Source organism: Canis lupus, chromosome 21 (assembly GCF_011100685.1).
Source record: "Canis lupus familiaris isolate Mischka breed German Shepherd chromosome 21, alternate assembly UU_Cfam_GSD_1.0, whole genome shotgun sequence".
Lineage (NCBI taxonomy): Eukaryota > Metazoa > Chordata > Mammalia > Carnivora > Canidae > Canis > Canis lupus.
In genome coordinates this window covers 46,845,850-46,866,163 of record NC_049242.1, presented here as the reverse complement: position 1 = coordinate 46,866,163, position 20,314 = coordinate 46,845,850, and the positions used below count along the sequence as shown (strand labels likewise).

The following is a 20,314-nucleotide window of genomic DNA, read 5'->3' as shown; positions in this document are numbered from 1 at the left end:
TGCCTCAGGTCATGATCTCAGTCATGGGATCAAGTCCCGCATAAGGCCCCCTGCTCCTTGGGGAGCCTGCTTTTCCTTCTGCCCACCCCCTGTCTCTCATGGATAAATAAATAAAATCCTTTAAAAAATACATTGATTTTAAGTGGATTTTTTAAATTTGTTTAAAGATGTCATTTATTTGGGAGAGAGAGAGCGATTGGGAGGAGGGAGCAGAGGGAGAGGGACAAGCGGACTCCCCACTGAGCATGGAGCCTGAAAAGGACCTCAATCCCAGGACCCTAAGATCATCATCTGAGCTGAAATCAAGAGTTGGGACACTTAACCTATTATTATTATTCAGTAGCTAAACAATCTCAACAGGACCAAGTTTTTTGGTTTTTGTGCCTTTCCATATCACGATCCTCAACTTACTAAGTCATGATTCCCCAGTGTATATGATAGTGGTTCAAGATTTATATACCACCCAGGTGCCCCAGAATTTTTTTAGTTTTTTTTTTAATTTTTTTTTCTACAATGAGAAAATAATACTTCTGAAATTAAACAAGTGTATATATAAAAGTAAAAGAGAGCAGCAAAATGGAGAGTAGAAATTCCAGAGAATATCATCTCCAAGTGGAATCAAGGAGAATAAAAGTAATACGGGTCTTGGGTAACAGCAGGACCTCACTCCTTCCTCTAGTGGAGAATGTTTACCACTAAGGCAGCCTTCCCAAGCAAAAACCAGCTCTGAAACATTAATAAGGATACTGAATTTATCAACATATCTGGCAATTTTCAGCATATGCCATTATTTTTAAAATATAATTGAATGCTTCCACAGGACCCGATGCTCCTTCAAAGTCTCTCTCTACTAAAAACTATCAAATCTATTCAAAATTGAACAATTTTCAGGGAAACTAGAATCCTCTACTACTCAGAGTTCAGCAAAATATTACCAAAGATGTTCTGTGGGTAATTTTCAAAAATGAATGGTGCATTTCTGTGGTCACATGCCCTCTGGGATTATGTACGTGAGTTTCTACTATGTACTGCCATGACACGTCCACTTATGTATGCATGTATGTATGTGCATGTGCCCATATATGTGTGTGTGTATATATTCATTCAACATATGTTTACGTAAGACTTAAAATGTACATTGTTGATAGAGTAGGAGGCAAATCAAATGAGTGGGTGCCATTGAGATGAATGAATGAAGATATCATCGCAGAAACTGTTTTCACAATGGAAGCTGAAAATACTAAGGCCTCACTTCTTTTGCATGGATACTTGACCAAGACTGGGAAAACATCTTAAAAAATCTCCTTTACAAGAATTATGACACTGAAGGACAAGCGCCCCTTCCTTTTCTTCTCTTTGTACAAAGTTGAACAAACAGCATATAAATCTTGAACCACTATCATATACAGTGGAGAATCAAAACTTAGTTGAGGATCGTGATATGGAAAGGTACGAAAACTAAAAAAACTTGGTCCCATTGACATTGTTTAGCTACTGACTAAGGTAAAAAAAAAAATGTCATGCTTATAGACCTCTCATTATCTTATTTAATACAAACCTTGCTGTTAAACAGCTTTTTGGAGAGTGTATATGGCTGAAGGCATCCTAATTTACTCAACTTTATGGTCTATTCATACGCAATTCACCTGGTTTCATATATAAGTGCTCCTATCAAATTGACATGAAATAACAAGGCTTACAAATAATGTCTCATTTTCAAGTCATAAAGAACTTCAACAAATCCTGATTTGGGTAATTTCTGAAAGTTGATAAATTACTAATGTATATTCAACAACTAGCATATTATGAAGAAGTAAATCACTGAAAATTATTGGATCTCCTCATTTTCTTCTCCCAAATTTTCTTTTGCTAACTCTTCAATTTGGGAAATGAAATTCAAAAGATTTTAAAAGCTTCACATGATCTATCTTCACATAAATTTCTCAGCCTACCAACTAAAGCTTATCAGTTCTAGAGAGCTTGGATTTGTTTTATAGCATTCCTGATATTATGAAGTTAAACTAATTGACAGAGAACTAGAAATTTCTCTACAAATGAGAAAATACACATACACACAGATGTGCATGCCCTTTCTCTTCCAATTTCAGTGATTTATTGTTGATGACTGCAAAGAGCTAAGGCCAACCTGACTATAGGAGTTAAGATACCCTGAGCTCGAGTCTCAGTATGAAAGATTAAAGGTAGATAAGAAAAGGCCTTGGGTTTTATACTTTTATCTACTTATCACATATAACGAACAAAATGCTGAGAAGCAGGGGTCGGTAAGCATTAATGAGAATTCACAGTTTTCGTGGTGTGCTGGGGAAAGCTTGGTGTAAATGAGGTGAAAAAAAAGGCAAGAAGCATATTGATATAAGAGCAAATGGCAAGATAATCTCTAGATTCATGCTTCACATGAAATGAATATTTAATAAATATTGGTTGGGGGTGCTTGGTTGGCATCTGCCTTCAGTTCAGGTCATGATCTCAGGGTCCTGGTATTGACCCACATCGGGCTCCTCGCTCAGCTGGGAGTCTGCTTCTCCCTCTGCCCTTCTCCCTGTTCATGATTTTTATATGTCTCTCTCATTTTCTGTGTCACTCACATAAATAAATAAAATCTTTAAAAAAATATTGGTTGACGTAATAGGAACACCTTGACTCTGAGCCAAAGTAAAGGGGCTGAAGAAGAGAAATGTGCCATTTCTTATTGTTTTCACCGGAAAAACTGTGGGATTTTCCATCTATTAAATAAAATGAGGAATTCTCCTTCTTTAACTTAAAACTTGCACTTGTAGTTGGGCTGATCACTCTAATGAAAACATCTAAAAAATATTGCATACAATGTAATTCATACTTATTATTTATTAAACAAATTATTACTCCTACTAAGAGCCTAATATTCCATCACTCTATTGCATTGGGAAATGCACGTGGACCATAAGAACAACAGTTAGACACCTACCTCTTATTTCTTCTTGCTCAAGGGAGATAGAAAAAGTATCTAAGTTTCATCTTGCTGCTATAACAAAGTACCATGAACTAAGTGGCTTTAAAAAATAGATTCTCGGGATCCCTGGGTGGCTCAGCGGTTGAGCATCTGCCTTTGGCCCAGGATATGATCCTGGGATCCGGGATCGAATGCCATATCAGGCTCCCCACATGGAGCCTGCTTCTCCCTCAGCCTATGTCTCTCTGCTCTCTCTTGCTGTCTCTCTCATGAATCATTAAATAAAAATATTTTTTTTAAAAGTACTCTCACAGTTTTGAAAGTCAGACGTCTGAAATAAATTTTATGGGACTAAGATCAAGGGGTTGGTATGGCTGGTTCTTTCTGAAGGTTATAGAAGGGAATCCTTTACATTGTCTTCCCTCCTCCAGCTTCTGTGATCACATAACCTTTTTTTTTTTTTAAATTTTTATTTATTTATGATAGTCACATAGAGAGAGAGAGAGAGGCAGAGACATAAGCAGAGGGAGAAGCAGGCTCCATGCACCGGGAGCCTGACGTGGGATTCGATCCCGGGTCTCCAGGATCGTGCCCTGGGCCAAAGGCAGGCGCCAAACCGCTGCGCCACCCAGGGATCCCACATAACCTTCTTATTTAGGCCTTTTTTGTCTTACTCTTAAAAGGACTTGTTTGATTATATTTAGGTTTCACCTGGATATTTTGGAATAACCTTCCTATCTGAAGATCCTTAACTTAATCACATCTGCAAAGTCTCCTTTGCCATAAGCTATACATTTCACAGGTGCCAGGAATTAGCAAGTGGGTATCTTTGGGAGGCCATTATCCCATTGTTTGTAGTAGATGTCTACCTATACATAGATCTTGACTTGATAATCTTGTAAAGAAAAGTATCAGTAAGAAAAATCAATCAACAATGATTAAATGTAAAGACTCAGTACTATTAAGAGATTTATGCAGGGATCTCTGGAAGTCAAGAACGTAGATCATCAGTGGATCTCATCTCTGGAAAGTCTCTCAATCTATCCTGTCCTTAATGTAAATATTCTGAAAGTTCCATATTCCTCAATACTGAATTAAAGTAACTGAAGGTTGCAAAGGGACTTTAAACACTTTGGAATGACGCCTGCCTTTGATTAAGAATGTACCCTGGAAACCATACCTGCATTTGTCTCCATTAACTAGGAAAGCAAGAAAATGAAAGCACCTTCAATGCAGTCAAATACAGCTGTAATTCTTATGAAAATCCAGAAATTAAATTTAACCTCAATGATATTGTAGTTTATGTATTGGACAGGTAGAGGGGGAAAGGAGGTGAGGAAAACGCTCACCTTAAATAATAAATCTTTCTTCCCGTAACGAAGCTCCTTCAGCTGGGCTTGGATTTTTTTTGACTGCAAGAACAGAAACATATATTAGTGCCTAATTTCATTTACACTTTCAAACTTGAATATTAAAATTGTTTTAAGCTGTTCAGGAATGAATTTTGCAGTCAAGCAAAAGTTTAATCTCTGCTCTAGAAGTTGGACATCCAGCCAGTCTAGGCAGGAGGAGAAAACCTAATCCTCTGCAAAGGAACCATATTATTTTATTTTTTTGTAGAAATTTTACTTTTAAACTTTTAATTTTTCAATTTGAGTTTAGATGACATATAATAGGAACCATATTTTTAAAAGGCAATATTTTGCCTTTTAAAAGTAGTTTATTGTTTCTCTCTCCAGCATCCTCCTCCCCCAACCAAAAAAGACTACACATACACACAGAGAATTTTAGTCACCAGAGCACGTTCAACAATCCAATTTTAGACGCTAAATATACTATGTATGCCTCAGTTTTCACTGCTTATTTGCAATCACTTCTTTTTAAAGATTAAATATTTGTAAATTTAAATTGACAACCAAGTTTGAATTTGACGTATGTCCAAAGGGAAGGCAGCAAGCAAATGTGACAGGAAGGAAAAAAAAAAAAAAGAAGCAGCTAGAATGCTAAGATGCTGAGGTGAAGGGTGTTTGTTCTGTAGAAGAATGTACCTTTTCAGAGAACTATGCCAAATATAAAAGTGCTTTATAACAAGGAAATTTCTCTCACCACCACTTGACTACTATATGGAAGTATATCTGGTGAGTCACAGATAATGATCTCATCTTTCCATTTTTCCAGAGCAGACCCAATTTCAAACATTCCAACATAAGGACCTCAGTTATTTGTCTTCCTGTATGTAAAATCACAGGTACTGACTCCTCAGTAGGAGAATAAAAACACAAATAGATGATCATAGTCACATAAAAAATGATAATTGAAAAAAATAATGAAAGAGTTGAATAGGAATGCAAAATGGTATAGTCACTTTGGGAAACAGTTTGGTGGTTTCTTATAAAGTCAAACATACACAAAGGGCATTCATTGTATAGCATTTCTTTCTAGGTATTTGACCAAGAGAAATTATAATATATGTAAATGCTTATAGTATCTTTTTTCGTACGAGTCAGAAGTTGGAAATGACCTACATGTCCATTAACTGGTGAAGAGCAAACACTTTATGGTACATTCATGAAATACTAGAATATAAGTACTGAAGCTTGCAACAGTGCGGACGGATTTCAAAAGCATTGCGCTATGTGAAATTCTCCAGTCACTAGAAGCTATCTTTTGTATAATGCCATTTATACGGTATTCTAAAAAAAAAGACAAAAAAAAGAGGGACAGAAATCAGGCCAGTAGGTGACACTGGCTGGGGATTTGTGGTAGAGATTATAAAACAGCAAGAGAAAACTCTGGGGATGCTGAAATGTTCTCTATCCTTAACACATACATTGGTCAAACCCATCCAACTGTATACTTAAGAAGGATGAATTGTATGTAAACTTTATCTCAAACTTCAATTTTAAAAGTCGCTGGCCATAGTACATACTAACCACAAGATCTTCGTGGGACTATTATATCCCAGTAAGCTGTGACGAAGGTCCTCGTCAACAAATGGAGCCCACTCATATTTTTGAAATATAATTTTCCAAGCTTCCATTCAACGTATATGAGTCTTTCACTGAACCAGCTGTGGCTACACTCGGAATCGGTTTCCTATTACATACAGAACACGGCTAATGATGCAAGGTAGCGGAGTTTGCCACATGGGACACTGTGTTCTGATGGTGTCATAATTCCTAGATTAGTGTCTAATTCTGGAAGCACCGTCAATTAGAGCAGAATCTTACACGTTCTGTCTTGCACCAGCACAAGGATCAACTATTAGAAACGGTTTTCCCAGACATCCCTACCATGAACCAACTGCATCTTGTGATCTAGTGAACCAGGAAATTGATAAGAGCGGATGAAAAGAAATAAAGGAAAGGAAGAAGAGACAAGGGAAGAGGGAGAGAGGAAAATGAAGGGGGGAGAGTGATGATTTGAGACAGAGAGAGAAGGAAGGAAGGAGGAAGGAAGGGAGGCAGGGAGAAAGAGTTCAACACTAACAATTCAGAACTATGCGATTAAACTCTATACCTAGAAGAAGCAAGGATTTGTGGTTTCTTACAAACTAACTACTATTTTTTTTTCATTTCCATGAAAAAGGAATCCTCTTTCCCTTGATAGGTTTAGTGAAAGTGAAATGCATGATATAATGCAGAAGAAGCTGAAGAGCCATTGTTGTATGTGTATGGTCGGTCCTACCTCCTAAGAGTAAAAACTTCATCGGTGCCCTGAATTCACACCTCTACTGCAGGAGTCTACATTTATTGCAACTCTCTTCTCCTGCCACAACATTCCCCAAGTAACCCCAAATAGCGATATTCCGGACACAGCATCTCTCTCTCATTACATTACCTTCATCTCCAAGACATTTGCTGGTTTCCATGGCTATACTTAATTTTGTGCTACTGATTTCAATAAAGAATTATTTCTGTTATCTTCTCCAACTTCAAACGCACAGTTCATTGTCTCCCTGCTGTTCCAATCTGTGGTCCAGGGCTAATTTACAGCCAGGATAGTCTCTTTAGTAAACAGATTTTATTTATTTATTTTTCCAAACTAAATTTGACCAGTATCAATGGGGAATGAAAGATTACCACCACATATGGTGTGCATGGTTTGCCCAATTTCACTTCTATTCTTCCAAATAATTAATGCTCTATATTTTAAGTGTCAGAAAGGACTAATTTTAACCATTTTGGGTGTTCGTTTTAATGCATATTTATGCTGAATACATAAAAGATAATCTAAACTTTTATTCATAACTTGAATTATTAAAACATCAATTTTTGTATTATGCAGTGATTCATTCAGGAGCTACATAATAAAAGCCCACACATCTTTGTTCGGCACTAAATGAGCAAGAACAGCTAATTTCCTTACATAAAGTTGTTTATAAATATTTTTTTCTTAGAAATTTTCATCACAGTCACCCATCACTTCTCTGCATTGTATATTCCAGCCATCTTCTAATGTTCAGTGAGTTAAAAAGCAAAATCCTATCTAACGATCTGACAAGAATATGCAAAGAATAAATACATTTTAAGCTGAGTGCATTTGTAAAGCGCATTGATCTAAAACCCCATTGACACTTTGTTTTCTTTTAGCTTCCTAGAGCATCATTTTGAAAAATTAAAACTGTCAGAGGGGTAATCTTCAAACCATTGAGCTATTACTATATTGGGGATTTTAGTAATTTTTAAAACTAGTGATTTATAAATGCGATTTTACATGTTTGTGTCATGAAGTTTTCACAAGTCTACAGTAAAATGAAGTTTGATGATGGTGGTGATGATTGTGAGTATAATAAAAAGATGGAGAAGGTGAAGACAAAGAAGGTGGCCATGATAGAACATTTTAGCTAATTTCTGAGGTTTTTCTTTTCCACAATCCATGTCCAAGTAGCATTCCCTTCATGAAATAATAGTGAATATGATGGTAGTGGTATTTGTAGTAGACTCTACTGTTTTCAATATCCTACCTTGGCAAATTAAAATATTGGCACTCCATTAGGTGTCAATGGGATTTGGATACTTATTTATCTATGAATAGTTTAGGGTCACTGATTTAGAAGACAGCTCATTGTAGCTCCTAAGCTGATAGACGACATCACTGTTTTGTTTTGGTAGTAGTGGTGGTGTTAAAATAAATAACTGCATTTATTATTGCATTCGTGGGAAGTGTTTTTGTGACAAAAAAAAAAAAAAAAAAAAAAGCAAAAACAGAAACATATGCCTCTATCGCCCAGAATGTTAAACTCTATTTTTTTTTCCATAGAGAGATAGGTCAAATGAATAAATTAATTTCAACATTATGCAGTGCTAATATATGAAGCATCTAGGAATTCATAAATTAAAATGTAGATACAATATATTTTCTAAAGAATTGAGATAAATTTTTAAAAAATGAATAATACTTGAAGTAAGGGTCTAAAAAATACAGACAGACCCAGATTATTATTGTTGCTTATTTATTCATTTGTTTGTTTGTTTCTGTACAGCACAGACAACTTATCCTAGAGGCCATCTCTCTTTTGGGAGTGTCGTGGAGACTGGGAACATGGGAACCCTCAAGTAATGGCTTCAGTCCACATAATCCTTATTCAAAAATTGGTTCCACTTGCTCACCCTCTTATAAATAATATCCAGAGACTGTATGCTACACATTAATATTTCTAGAAACCTAGTAAATTAGACAATGTGTCTATGTCTATTTGGATAGAAAAGTATAATGAGAAAAAAAAACAACAAAAAAAGAAACAAAAAACAAAACAAAGCACTACACTGGCCCAAATCTACAAGCCATTCCACTGGTTATTCATTTAAGGAGCATCAACCTTTAGTTTCCATGTATTGAGCACTTCTACTCATTTCATGTGTAATATTGTGAAGGCATTATAAGCAGAGGTTATTCTATTTCATGTTAGACTCTAACTTGAGTGTTTATGGCAATGACTTTTACAAGTCCATCAGGGAATATTCTCAGCTTGTTCACTAAAAAAAAAAACAAAAAACAAAAACAAAAAACAAAAAACAAAAACAAAAAACAAAAACAAGATCTGGATAGTCACATGGCCACCAACCTACCAACCTAACGACATTTTCCAGATACCATTCAGTTTGGCTGGGCGTGTGACCTAGGCCTGGCAGACAGGGTACGGTAAGACATGCGTCACTACCTCCTGGTTGGACTTCTAAAAAGCAATGCTTGTGAGTCACCAGGTAATCTTCCCCATTCCTTCTGCTAGAGGGTAATAATAGCAAGAAAAGGTCATTGAAACAAAAGGTGGTTCCACAATTGGAGATTATAGAGGTACTTCACCAGTTTTGTGCCTTACTTCTAACTACTGTGGGAAAGGGGTTAAACTTAGCTTGTGTGAGCCACTTTTCTTGTTCTATCTAAACTGTCATCCTTCCCCCTTCCTTCGCAAACATCAGATCTACATTGTGGCCTAAAGACTCTCATGCTTGCTCTTTATTGCTCATAGGTTTGTCCGTTAATAAATCCCTTGCACAAAGACTCTCATCTCTGGTGTGCTTGTTGGAGGATTCGGCTAACACAGTGACCGAGGTCTCTTCTCCAGGTATAAGCACTGACTAGTACATAGGACACTCTCTCTACTATCACGTTACTATCACGAAGAATTACATGAGCTCCGTGTCTGTGACATTAAATAGAGGATCATAAAGCACCGATGGATTTGGGAAATCAGAAGTACAGGAAATTGATTTTACTTAAATCTGGATTAACCAGAAGGACTCCCCTGCCACCACCACTAAGAAACACATGCAGTAATTTTCCTGCCTAGCAAGTAGAACCAATGATTGGATTTGTTTCTTGAGGCTTATGGTGAACCCCGGAATCCTCATTCTGACATTTAGTTGTCATTGCAAAACTCTGTAGACATCATCACATAAATAGTTCAAAAAATGAAAACTTCGTGGACCTCCAGGTATTTGCTATTAAGAAAAATCCTGATAATCCAGTTAAGGAAGGAATCCATAAAATCTCTTTAGGGAAGTGATGCTTAGCTGCCCTTTTTTTGTTGTTGTTGTTATACAATTTTAAAATATCCAAAAACGCCTAAAAGTTTAAAATCTGTTTTCATTTTTCTATTCCAGTGTTTTCATTTATATTAGTGAAAGAAGAAGTCTCCAGATTTCTGGGTTAATACAGAAGAATTTGGCACTACTACTTCGGCACTATACATCCCATTGAAGCTAGAATATGTACTCACCTCTTCTGCATGGATGCCACACAGCTTGCTTCCTGACAAGAGTTTGTTCTTCAGACTTTTATTCTGTTAAAAGAAACATAGTTTATTGCTAAGAAGTCATAAAACACTAACAATTCCTTAAATACGTCAGGTGCATTTCTCTGTTTTGTTCACGGATAAGTCCTTCAGGGTAGGAGATGTAATGGATTTGTACAAATGAGGGGGACGTGTAATGTAAAAGAATGTTTCTTTCAATTCAAACTTTGATGTATTAGCACGAACACGCTCATTTAAAAATATGGAACTTTATTTGGCCTTACATTTAATGCTGTTTTATTATGTTGGCATATTTTTGTGTTATAAAATAATTGTAGTTGCAAATCTGCGATTGATTCTGGTTTCTGAAAGCACGTCTCTAAACAGCAGCATTTTTTTTTTTTTTTGACTATCATCTGGATCCTAGTTAATGTAGTCACAGACCCACTAGGATCTGTATTCCCTTTAAAGACGATAGTATTTGAGTGTTATATTCTAGAGGCCTGGCGTGCTACTCAAAGGACTTCCTGATGCTCAGAAGCCATTTCTTTTTCCAGGCTTGGTCAGTGGACTCTCCCTGCTGGGCCTGAGTCTGGACAGGTGTGATAGCCCTCTGAACTCACCATAACTGGCCTTGATTTACAGATGAATGTTTGTTACTTCTGACATAAGTGCCGTGTGTTCTTAGCCATCTGAATCTAAACCCTTACAGCTCTTCCAATGACATCTGCCTCATTATGCTCAGGTTTTTCTGTCTTTGTAACTCGGGTCCTTTGAGACAGGCGGGCTAAAGGAGAACAGAAAACTCGATGAAACCCACAGGACCCGGACTTTGTATTGTCTCTGCAGGAGCAGATCATGTAGTAGGAAGGTACAGCTCATGCATAATGACTCTAAAGAGAGTAGATGTGAGCACTAGGAGCAAACTGAACACAATTTATGCAGAATGAATGAATAACCGAATGAATGAATACATCAGGTTTGAGGGTTCTTCACTTACAATCCCCACCTTTTGAACATCACTTCCTATTTTATTTTCCTGTCATGTAGAGAAGGGGTACAGCTGTCTCAGTGTGAAAGGAACCTTTGGCTAATTTTTCTTCTTTAGAGAAGAGTTGAAATTCTAAAAAGCTCGTTTCTTAGAATTTCAATACTATGAAATGATTTACACAAATGAGGAGTTATCTTGATTCACTCAACTAATGTGGGGCTTTTTGGTAAATATTCATAGTCATCATACAACAAAGCACACAATTGGAGTTTTTAAAGACAATTCAATATATATTATTCCTATATTGAAAGCTTGTAAACTCTAACAAGGGGATGCATAACCAATGTTCTAACTCTGCAATGTTGCTCAGATTGTAGGTTTAAAAATATCCTAGTTTTCCTTCTGTTTGTGTCTATTTATGATACTTTTGATGTATGCAATCTTAATTTTTTTCTCCCAAAGTGGTCTATTTCTCCCCTTTTGATTTCTCCTGTTATCTTTGTACATAGAACTATCTTCACTACCTACCTCTTAAGATTTAATAGTCACTTAGGTTTTTCATCTTTATGTTTTGTTTTGTTTTTTAGAGACAGGGCATGTGAGCAGGCCAGAATAGAGCAGAGGGGGGTGGGGGGGAGACAGGGAGAGAGAGAGAGAGAGAGAGAGAGAGAGAGAGAGAGAGAGAATCGTAAGCAGGCTCCATGTCCAGTGCGAAGCTCAATGCAGGGCCTGATCTCATGAATGTGAGATCACGACCTGAGCTGAAATCAGGAGTCGGAGGCTGAAGTGACTGAGCCATCCAGCAGCTACAGATTTTTCATCTTTTTAAGGGTTATACTCTTTTAGTGGAAAGACATGAAATTCAAATAAGGTCAATAGTTTGTTTAATAGTATTATATTCATGTTAATTTTCTGGTTCAGTAATTGTATTATCTACTCTGGATGATGTTGTATTAAAGGCTCAGGGCAAAGATGCACCAAAACATTTAACACTGATTTGGTATGCCCTTTCTATGTCAACATTTATTTCAAAATAAAGACTTAAATTATCTAGGGGCGCCTGGGTGGCTCAGTTGGTTGAACGTCCAACTCTTGATTTTGGCCCAGGTCATGGTCTCAGGGTCATGGGACAGAGCCCCATGTCTGGCTCCTTGCTCAGCTTGGAGTCCGCTTGGGATTATCTCTCTCCCTCTTCTTCTGCCCCTCCCTCTGCTCATGCTCTTTATCTTTCTAAAACACAATACTTTTTAAAAAGTTAAATTATCTAAGAAAAATAAAATGAAGACTGAGCAACTCTGGGCATCATAGTACCACCACTGTCTAGCCAGAGCATCTCGCTGTCTCAGGCGATGGTCAGGCATTAAGTTGTCACCTATGTCATTCACAATGGAAGAAATGGGGAAGACTCGTGTGGAGGTGCAGAGACCTATAAAGACTGAGTAGAATTTCCGGCATGCCTTTTTCACCTGTTTTCAAGGGCCATCAGCAGCATGGAGGATGAACACCTCTGGGGCTTTAAGCAATGTCAAGAGCCCCCAGGGATTGACTCCCTAGAGTCAGAGTGTGAAGATGTGATCCTTTTTTTTTTTTTTTTTTTTTTTAAATTTTTATTTATTTATGATAGTTACAGAGAGAGAGAGAGGCAGAGACACAGGCAGAGGGAGAAGCAGGCTCCATGCACCGGGAGCCCGATGTGGGATTCGATCCTGGGTCTCCAGGATCGCGCCCTGGGCCAAAGGCAGGCGCCAAACCGCTGCGCCACCCAGGGATCCCTGATGTGATCCTGAGGAATGACAGCAACATGCCTCCAAACCAGTGGTGCTTCTCTTCTCAGTGGACAAAACCATACCCAGAAGTATCTTTTCGATATTCATCAACTGCAGCTTGAAGGAGTCTAGTCCTTTGGCTGTGGATCAGTACCCAGAGTCCCTGGCGGGGACCCCTTCCATTTAATCTGGCAAGCTGTGGCATTCCCTCTCCTTAGCCAATTCCAGCTTTCCAGAGCCTGACTATCCTTACATTTCCTGCAGTGGGCACACGGTTCTAGAGCCTCAGCCTAATGGGACATATAAAGCCTTTGTAAGCCTGCTCCAGCATGACAGATACCTAGCCCTCCCTCAGGAATCTGCTGTGTGGGCTGCAACACTGCCCCGGCAGTCGGAGGCACGAGCTTGTCCTTCAACCTGCCTCCCAGATCAGCCCACCACAAGAAAAAGTATTTTTCCCCCTGTCGGAGACATGTTAGCCTTGCAAGTGAAAAAAGCCAGTCTCCAGAGAGAAGAAATCGGTTATCTTATTAAACTTCAGTTAGGAAAAGGGAATTCCTTTTTTCAAATCTCATGATTTGCCTTCCACAAGGGCCCACTTGTAACCCAATATAACCTTTCCTTTGGCTCTTTCACTGTGAGTGACATCTGGGAAATATTACCTTTCTTTTCAGCACAAAACCATTAGGACTGCCCACAGCATCGTAGGCAAATTGGGGGTGAATGACAAGGCTAGGTCCATGACATGGCAGCAGGACTTCCCTGAAAATCCTTCCAAATAAAATGATACATTTCTCCAGTATCATTCATCTTTCTCATCTGGTAGACACTTTTCTGTTCAGTATGAGTATGGCGCTTAGTCTGTGACAACCCAGGAATTCCCTGCTGTCAGTGATCCCCATCCACACACCCCCACTTGCTCCTGTGTAAGGGTGGAAGGAAATGATTTTTTGATGAAAAAAATAATAATAAAACAAACAAAACTTAAAAAAATTAAATTAAGATAAATAAACTTGAGAGAAGATAGGTGAAGCGTATTGGATATGAAGATTTATGTATCAACACAAACCATCCACATCAGAGCAATTTCATTAGCAATGATAATATAGTTACTAATATATTTAAAATTTAGTGTATATGGTATAAGTTTACACCTTCACTTAAAGCTTTTTTTCCTTTTTTCTTTTTTTTCCCTTCCTTCTTCCTTTTTCTTTTTCATTATGTTCAATTCTAAGATGATAGATATAGCAATGAACATAACATTATTTCCCTGGAAATGCTTATGATGGGCTTGGACAATGTGCCTGGAACTGTAGAGGGAAGACTGTTACTCCTCAACATGCATATCCTTGTGACCACCCCAAAACGAGCAGTGATTTTATTGTGCGTCCACCGTCTGCGCTGGCGGTTGATAATCCTCGGCAACTGTGTCGACCATGTAAAGCAGGATGTCATTTCTAAAGCTTACGAATTAGAGTATTTCACTGCTTGAAATATACCCAGAACTGGGGATAATAATTATAATCACCCACAAGGGGACCAATTGTGAGACACAAGAGAGACCTGTCAAGGCCCATGCTAAGATTGTTCTCAGAAACATGGATGGCACAGAGCACTGAGGAGGGAATACTGACTCCCAGACACTTCACTGATTTAACCTTTCCCCTATGGTTAGTGATCATAATTCTTTTTTTAATTCCAGAAGGAATCATGGCTTGAGATATCAATAAAATTTAGGCATTAAGAACACCATTTTTTTTAACAGCTTTACAAGCAGACTTGTGTATTTCATATACCCTCTAACCAATGGTTCTCATCTCTATCAACCTAATGATGCTTTTATAAGATCTAAAACAACTTACACATATAATTACGCCCAAGATGCCAGGATCCAATTATGATTATGCCTCACTTGAGGGAATATGAAGAAAAATAGATTAAAAGAGCCATCAGATGCTTAAATGTTCTTTCTGTGACACTTCTGCTATCCCTTATTTTAATAACCATACTCTGATTTTTCTTATGAGAAATATACCCCTGTGCTAATTCCATGTGGCTGGTGTGACTCTAACTCCATCCCTTCTACTAGGAAAAGGATAAAACTCAAGGCCAGCCAATCAGTCTTGGTCAAGATTTGACAAAGCAACATAGATACTGCTGATGAAACTCAAATATAAATCTTTTATTCTCAAGAATTAATAAGAATAAGGGTATATCACCGAGTTAGAACCCATCTGAGATGACCTAACAAGGGAAAACAACACCTGAGTGTGGAGAGAGAAATACTGAATCCAGGTCATGATGTCAGCCCTTCTTCCCTACTTCATACTTGCCTGAAGCCTAGTATGCTCCTGGGTTTTTCAATTACATGCTTCCAGCATCAGCCCTTCTGCTCTCTTGAAATCATACTTAAATCATTTTGTCCACCCTATCTTACATAATCACATAATTCTATCGCATCCTTAGGATTCAGAGTAGCAAAAAATTACATCCAAATAGCCATGCTTATATCTAATGTTTAAGGCCATAGCTTATTAGGATGCCAGCCATCTATTTTGCCTTTTCTAAATGGAAGGCAGACCTTGCTTAGTACCTATTTAAGGAATGTCTCCCAACTGGATGCTGTACAAATTTGGAAGTAGCATGAAACAAATGTCCCTATAGCCTTCTTGGGAACCCAGTTTCTATATTCATCAGCCCTGCCTAAAAATGCCATGTAATATTTCCCACTGTCTACAGGATAAATTTCAAACTCAAATCTGATAGTAACATAATATCTCTCTTAATAGAGTGGCTTAACCTAGTTCTAGTTTTTGCCTGAGAACTCAAAACATCACATTTTCAGTAGAGTTTACATGGTAGGTCAAACCCACCAAATAGTCTAGGCTACAAAACGGAAATAGAAGCATGTCTGGTATTTCTCATAATCTTTCTGTATGTAAATGTAAAAAAAAAAAATCCCAAAATTGCTATGGTCAAGATTCTATATAGTGCTTTCAAGTGAAATTTGGTATTAAGAGGTCTTCTTGCTTGTAAATAATAAAAACCAAAAATGGCCAAATCAAGCAAAACATGAATTCATTGTGAATATTTCAAGCTGAGTACAGTCTGGGGAAGAAGGCTCAGAAAGTAGGCAGAGACCAAATGAGATGAAGTGTATATGATTATAAGACAGAATAGAGTTACTCTGACAACTGTAAATCACTAGACTTATTCACAAGGCGGAATGATGAGGTCTCAATGAATTTTCACAGTAAAATCATAATCTGGGACCTTAGAATTGTCAAATAAAATAAATTATGTATATGCGCATTTGTAATGTTGTTTTCTAGATTAAAAAAACAAAACAAAAAAAAAAAAAAAAAACACGTAAAAACCAATGCTTCCAGGTAGTCAAAAGCATGTGCAACTAAATGTAAACCAAAAGTAAAAACACCTGCAGTGGTATTCAAACTCAAACCAGAGCCTGCAATGCCTAACTGTGGAAAGTAGCTCCTATTTTAGAATTTCCTAAAACTGTTCAGAAAGCACTATATATGACTGCTTGAGATCCACATTTGTTTAAATTTAAAATGTTTCTAAAATGCCTAGAGAATGGCCATGCTCTTTCAAATAAGCCATTTTGAAATTGGAAATCTTATATCTCATATTAGGGAAAACAATATAGTTTATTTATGGTTATTACATTAGGTGTAATATGTAACATAAATGCTTTGCTTCTAAAATACTAGTAGATATTACATTTTATAAATTTTCAGAGAGTCCCTTATAGAAGACATGTCAGGAAAGGGATGGGACACTGGACTGAAATTTAAATCATGAGTGTTGATTAGTTCTTATATGTACATTTTTTTAACTTCTTACTGTTCCTGAAATCAGGATGTAGTCTACAACATTGCACACTTTCCTTTTAGTATGTACAGTTCACCCACTTTAAGAAAGTTGTCCAGTCATTTTATTATTGATACTCCTTAAAATTTAAAAATTGTTAATCCCTGGGGATCCCTGGGTGGCGCAGCGGTTTGGCGCCTGCCTTTGGCCCAGGGCGCGATCCTGGAGACCCGGGATCGAATCCCACATCGGGCTCCCTGCATGGAGCCTGCTTCTCCCTCTGCCTGTGTCTCTGCCTCTCTCTCTCTCTCTGTGAGACTACCATAAATAAATAAAAATTAAAAAAAAAATTGTTAATCCCACAGTTCTTGTTTCCAAAATAAGAGGTAAAGAGGTCAATAAAGGGGAGAATTTCTTCCTTCCATTTGGAAAAGTTTAACTGTAGAGAAAGTAGGGAAATCAGAAATGTATATTTGGCCTTTTTATTTGTTATAAGCCACGCAGAAGACAAGAGTATAATTTCAAAATAGAGAAAGAAAATTGTCTATGAAACAGTTTCAAGTTGATAATGGAGAGAAAGGCCAAAGGCCTACATATAACATAATACACATACGGATCTTTAGACAACTTAAATAACTTTTGTCCAAAAGACTTAAAGCTATTCTCTTGAATTATGCAAAAAATATAATGTAGGTAACAAGGAAGGCACTTACTTGAAACAAAGTATTTTCAATAATATTTTTTTCTGAATCATCCTGTTTAAATATAATGCTATGATTGAATCTATACGTGGATTAATTACTGCTTTAATAAAGATTTATATTTTTCAGAAAGATTTAAAATTGAGTAGCTGTGACTGAAACAATCATTCTATAAACATTTAAATAAAATCACCAGACAACCTTGCTATCATACAAGTGATGGCACATACCCCTGCTGAGTGTTGGCCTTGTCAACTTCAATTTTAAATCAGTTGCAGGTGTAACAGAAGTTTTACAAGTGCTAACAGATTTCCTCATTGAGGTTAACTTAGGAAGGGGATGGGGGATCCCTGGGTGGCGCAGCGGTTTGGCGCCTGCCTTTGGCCCAGGGCGTGATCCTGGAGAACCGGGATCGAATCCCACATCGGGCTCCCAGTGCATGGAGCCTGCTTCTCCCTCTGTCTGTGTCTCTGCCTCTCTCTCCTTCTCTCCCTGTGACTATCATAAATTAAAAAAAATAAATAAATAAAATAAAAAGGAAGGGGATGGGAATTGAGGTTGGCTCTAATCCATTAGAAGATGGTAAGAGTGCTTAATGAGAGTTTTATTCTTGGCACCAAACTAGCTCTAATCTCTAGTGTAAGTCATTTAACCCCTAGACATATGTGTCAACATATGTGAAATGATGGAGAATCATCAAGTCATCTCTTAGATTTCTTGCATCTTTTTTAAAAATGATTTTATTATTTATTTGAGAGGGAGTGAAAGAGCACATGAACAGGGGTAGAGGGAGAAGCAGACTCCCTGCTAAGCAGGGAGCCCAATGCAGGGCTTCATTATGGGACTCCAGATCATGACCTGAGCCCAAAGCGGATGGCTAACTGACTGAGCCATCCAGGCACCCCAGATTTCTTGCATCTTAAGGATGGTTGTCCCTACTACCGAGAGAGGATGGGAGGGATATGGACTGATGACTTATTCTGATATCAAGTGAGAGATAAATGCATGACAGTCCAACTTAGTGAGTAAATTAATTAGATACTCTATTTGCTGCTTAAAGTCATCTCATACCTACAAGAACACTTTTCAAATAGTATGGATACAATACAGCACAGTTGCTGGGTTCTTGAGGCAAAACTACTGCACTTGAATTCCACTTTTTATAAGCTCTATAATTTTGGATGCACCTCCGTTAATACCTCTATTTTTTCATTCATATAATTAGGCAACAATCATGGCCATCTTAATGGGGCAGTTGCATAAATGAGATGATATAAGCAAAACACTTATGACAGTGACACACAGTGAGCACTCAAAAATATTAGATCTTATTATTTCAATAAACCTCACTTCATCTTGCAAAAATAAAGAAAAAAAAACACTTTTCTGATGATTAGGACAGCACTCCAGAAGCTTCAGGATTCCAGCATTGCAAATAAAATATATAAATATATATATAACATATAAATGAAATACAAATATGTATAAATATATGCATATATTATAGAAGATGGCAGATAAGTTTCTAGCTAAAGACTAAATTAGCAATAAATAAGAGTTTATTGTGGAAGTCATTGAATTCAATGGTATTTCTTTCTATGTCTGACTTTTCTTTTAACATAGACAATCCTCTTGCTTGTGGAACCTACTTCTGCTGTCATTAATAACTCCCTTTCCTTATCAGAGAGCGCTCATTCTGATGGGTTAAAAAAAATTTAGCTAAATATATGAAATGTCATTTACTCCAGAAATAACTTTATGAGAAAAGCATTAATATTCTTGTCCACATTTATAAAATCCTTTTATGTCCTAGGAATGAGGTGAAAACAATCCCTCTTTTCAAGGAGTTTGCAATCCATGAAGGAGGCGGACAGCAGCACTCAAAGACTCTGGAGAGGCAGCTACTCATGAAGCGACACTGAGCTGCCTTCAGCTGTGGTAAAGGAGTCAGCTGCATAACAGGAAGAGGCAAGAGAGAGGGGAGAGTCGGTGCACTAGGACTGCAAGATGCTCGGTGGCATCATGCATGAGGTACCAGTGAGAGAAGAAAGATGAGACTATAGAGGTGCATGGGGGTTAGCCACAGAGGGCCCTGTATGTCACTGAAGCCATGGCTTGGAGTGTGTAGATGGAGTGTCAGATGTACTTTTTAGAAAAATAAAATAGGGAATACTAATTTTAGATTTAGGCAGTATTTTACCGGGAGAATAAAAAAAGGCATAGAACTCAATGAAAGCAGCAAAATCTGATTAAAACACGGGCAGAGGAACTGAACAGATGTTTTGCTAAAGAGGACAAACAAATGACTAACAGGAATATGAAAAGGTGTCTGACATCACTAGTTATCAGGAAAACAAAAAGCAAAAACACGTTATCACCTCACTCCTGCTAGGATGGTTACCATCAAAAAGAGAAGAGAAAACAAGTGTTGGCAAGGATGTGGAGAAAAGGGAACCCTGGTGCACTATCAAGGGGGATGTAAATTTGTTCAGGCACCATGGAAAACAGTATGGAAGTTCCTCAAGACATTAAAAGTAGAATTACCCTATGATCCAGCGATCCTACTTCTGGACATATACCCAAAGGAAATGAAAAGAGGATACTGAAATGACGTCTGCTCTCCCATGTAAATTGCACCGTTATTCACAATATCCAAGATACAGAAACAACCTAAGTAGTGAAGGTAGACACATACACACACAGGAGGCATATTATTCACCCATGAGAAAGAAGAAAAATCTCAGCATTTGCAACAATATAGATGGACATTGAAGACATTGTCCTAAGTGAGATGATAAGTCACAGAAAGACAAACACTGTATGGTACCTCTTATATGT

General features: G+C 37.5%; 1 protein-coding gene across 1 annotated transcript in view; it reads right to left on the bottom strand.

The window, feature by feature from the left end:
- Window positions 1–20,314, bottom strand: part of LUZP2 (leucine zipper protein 2) — a 551,161-nt gene that overhangs the window by 126,540 nt on the left and 404,307 nt on the right. The window contains exons 6-7 of the mRNA XM_038568129.1: window positions 10,173–10,235; window positions 4,300–4,362 (exon numbers count right to left, since the gene is read on the bottom strand). Coding sequence (XP_038424057.1) covers window positions 4,300–4,362; window positions 10,173–10,235 — 126 coding nt within the window. The remainder of the gene's footprint in view (window positions 1–4,299; window positions 4,363–10,172; window positions 10,236–20,314) is intronic.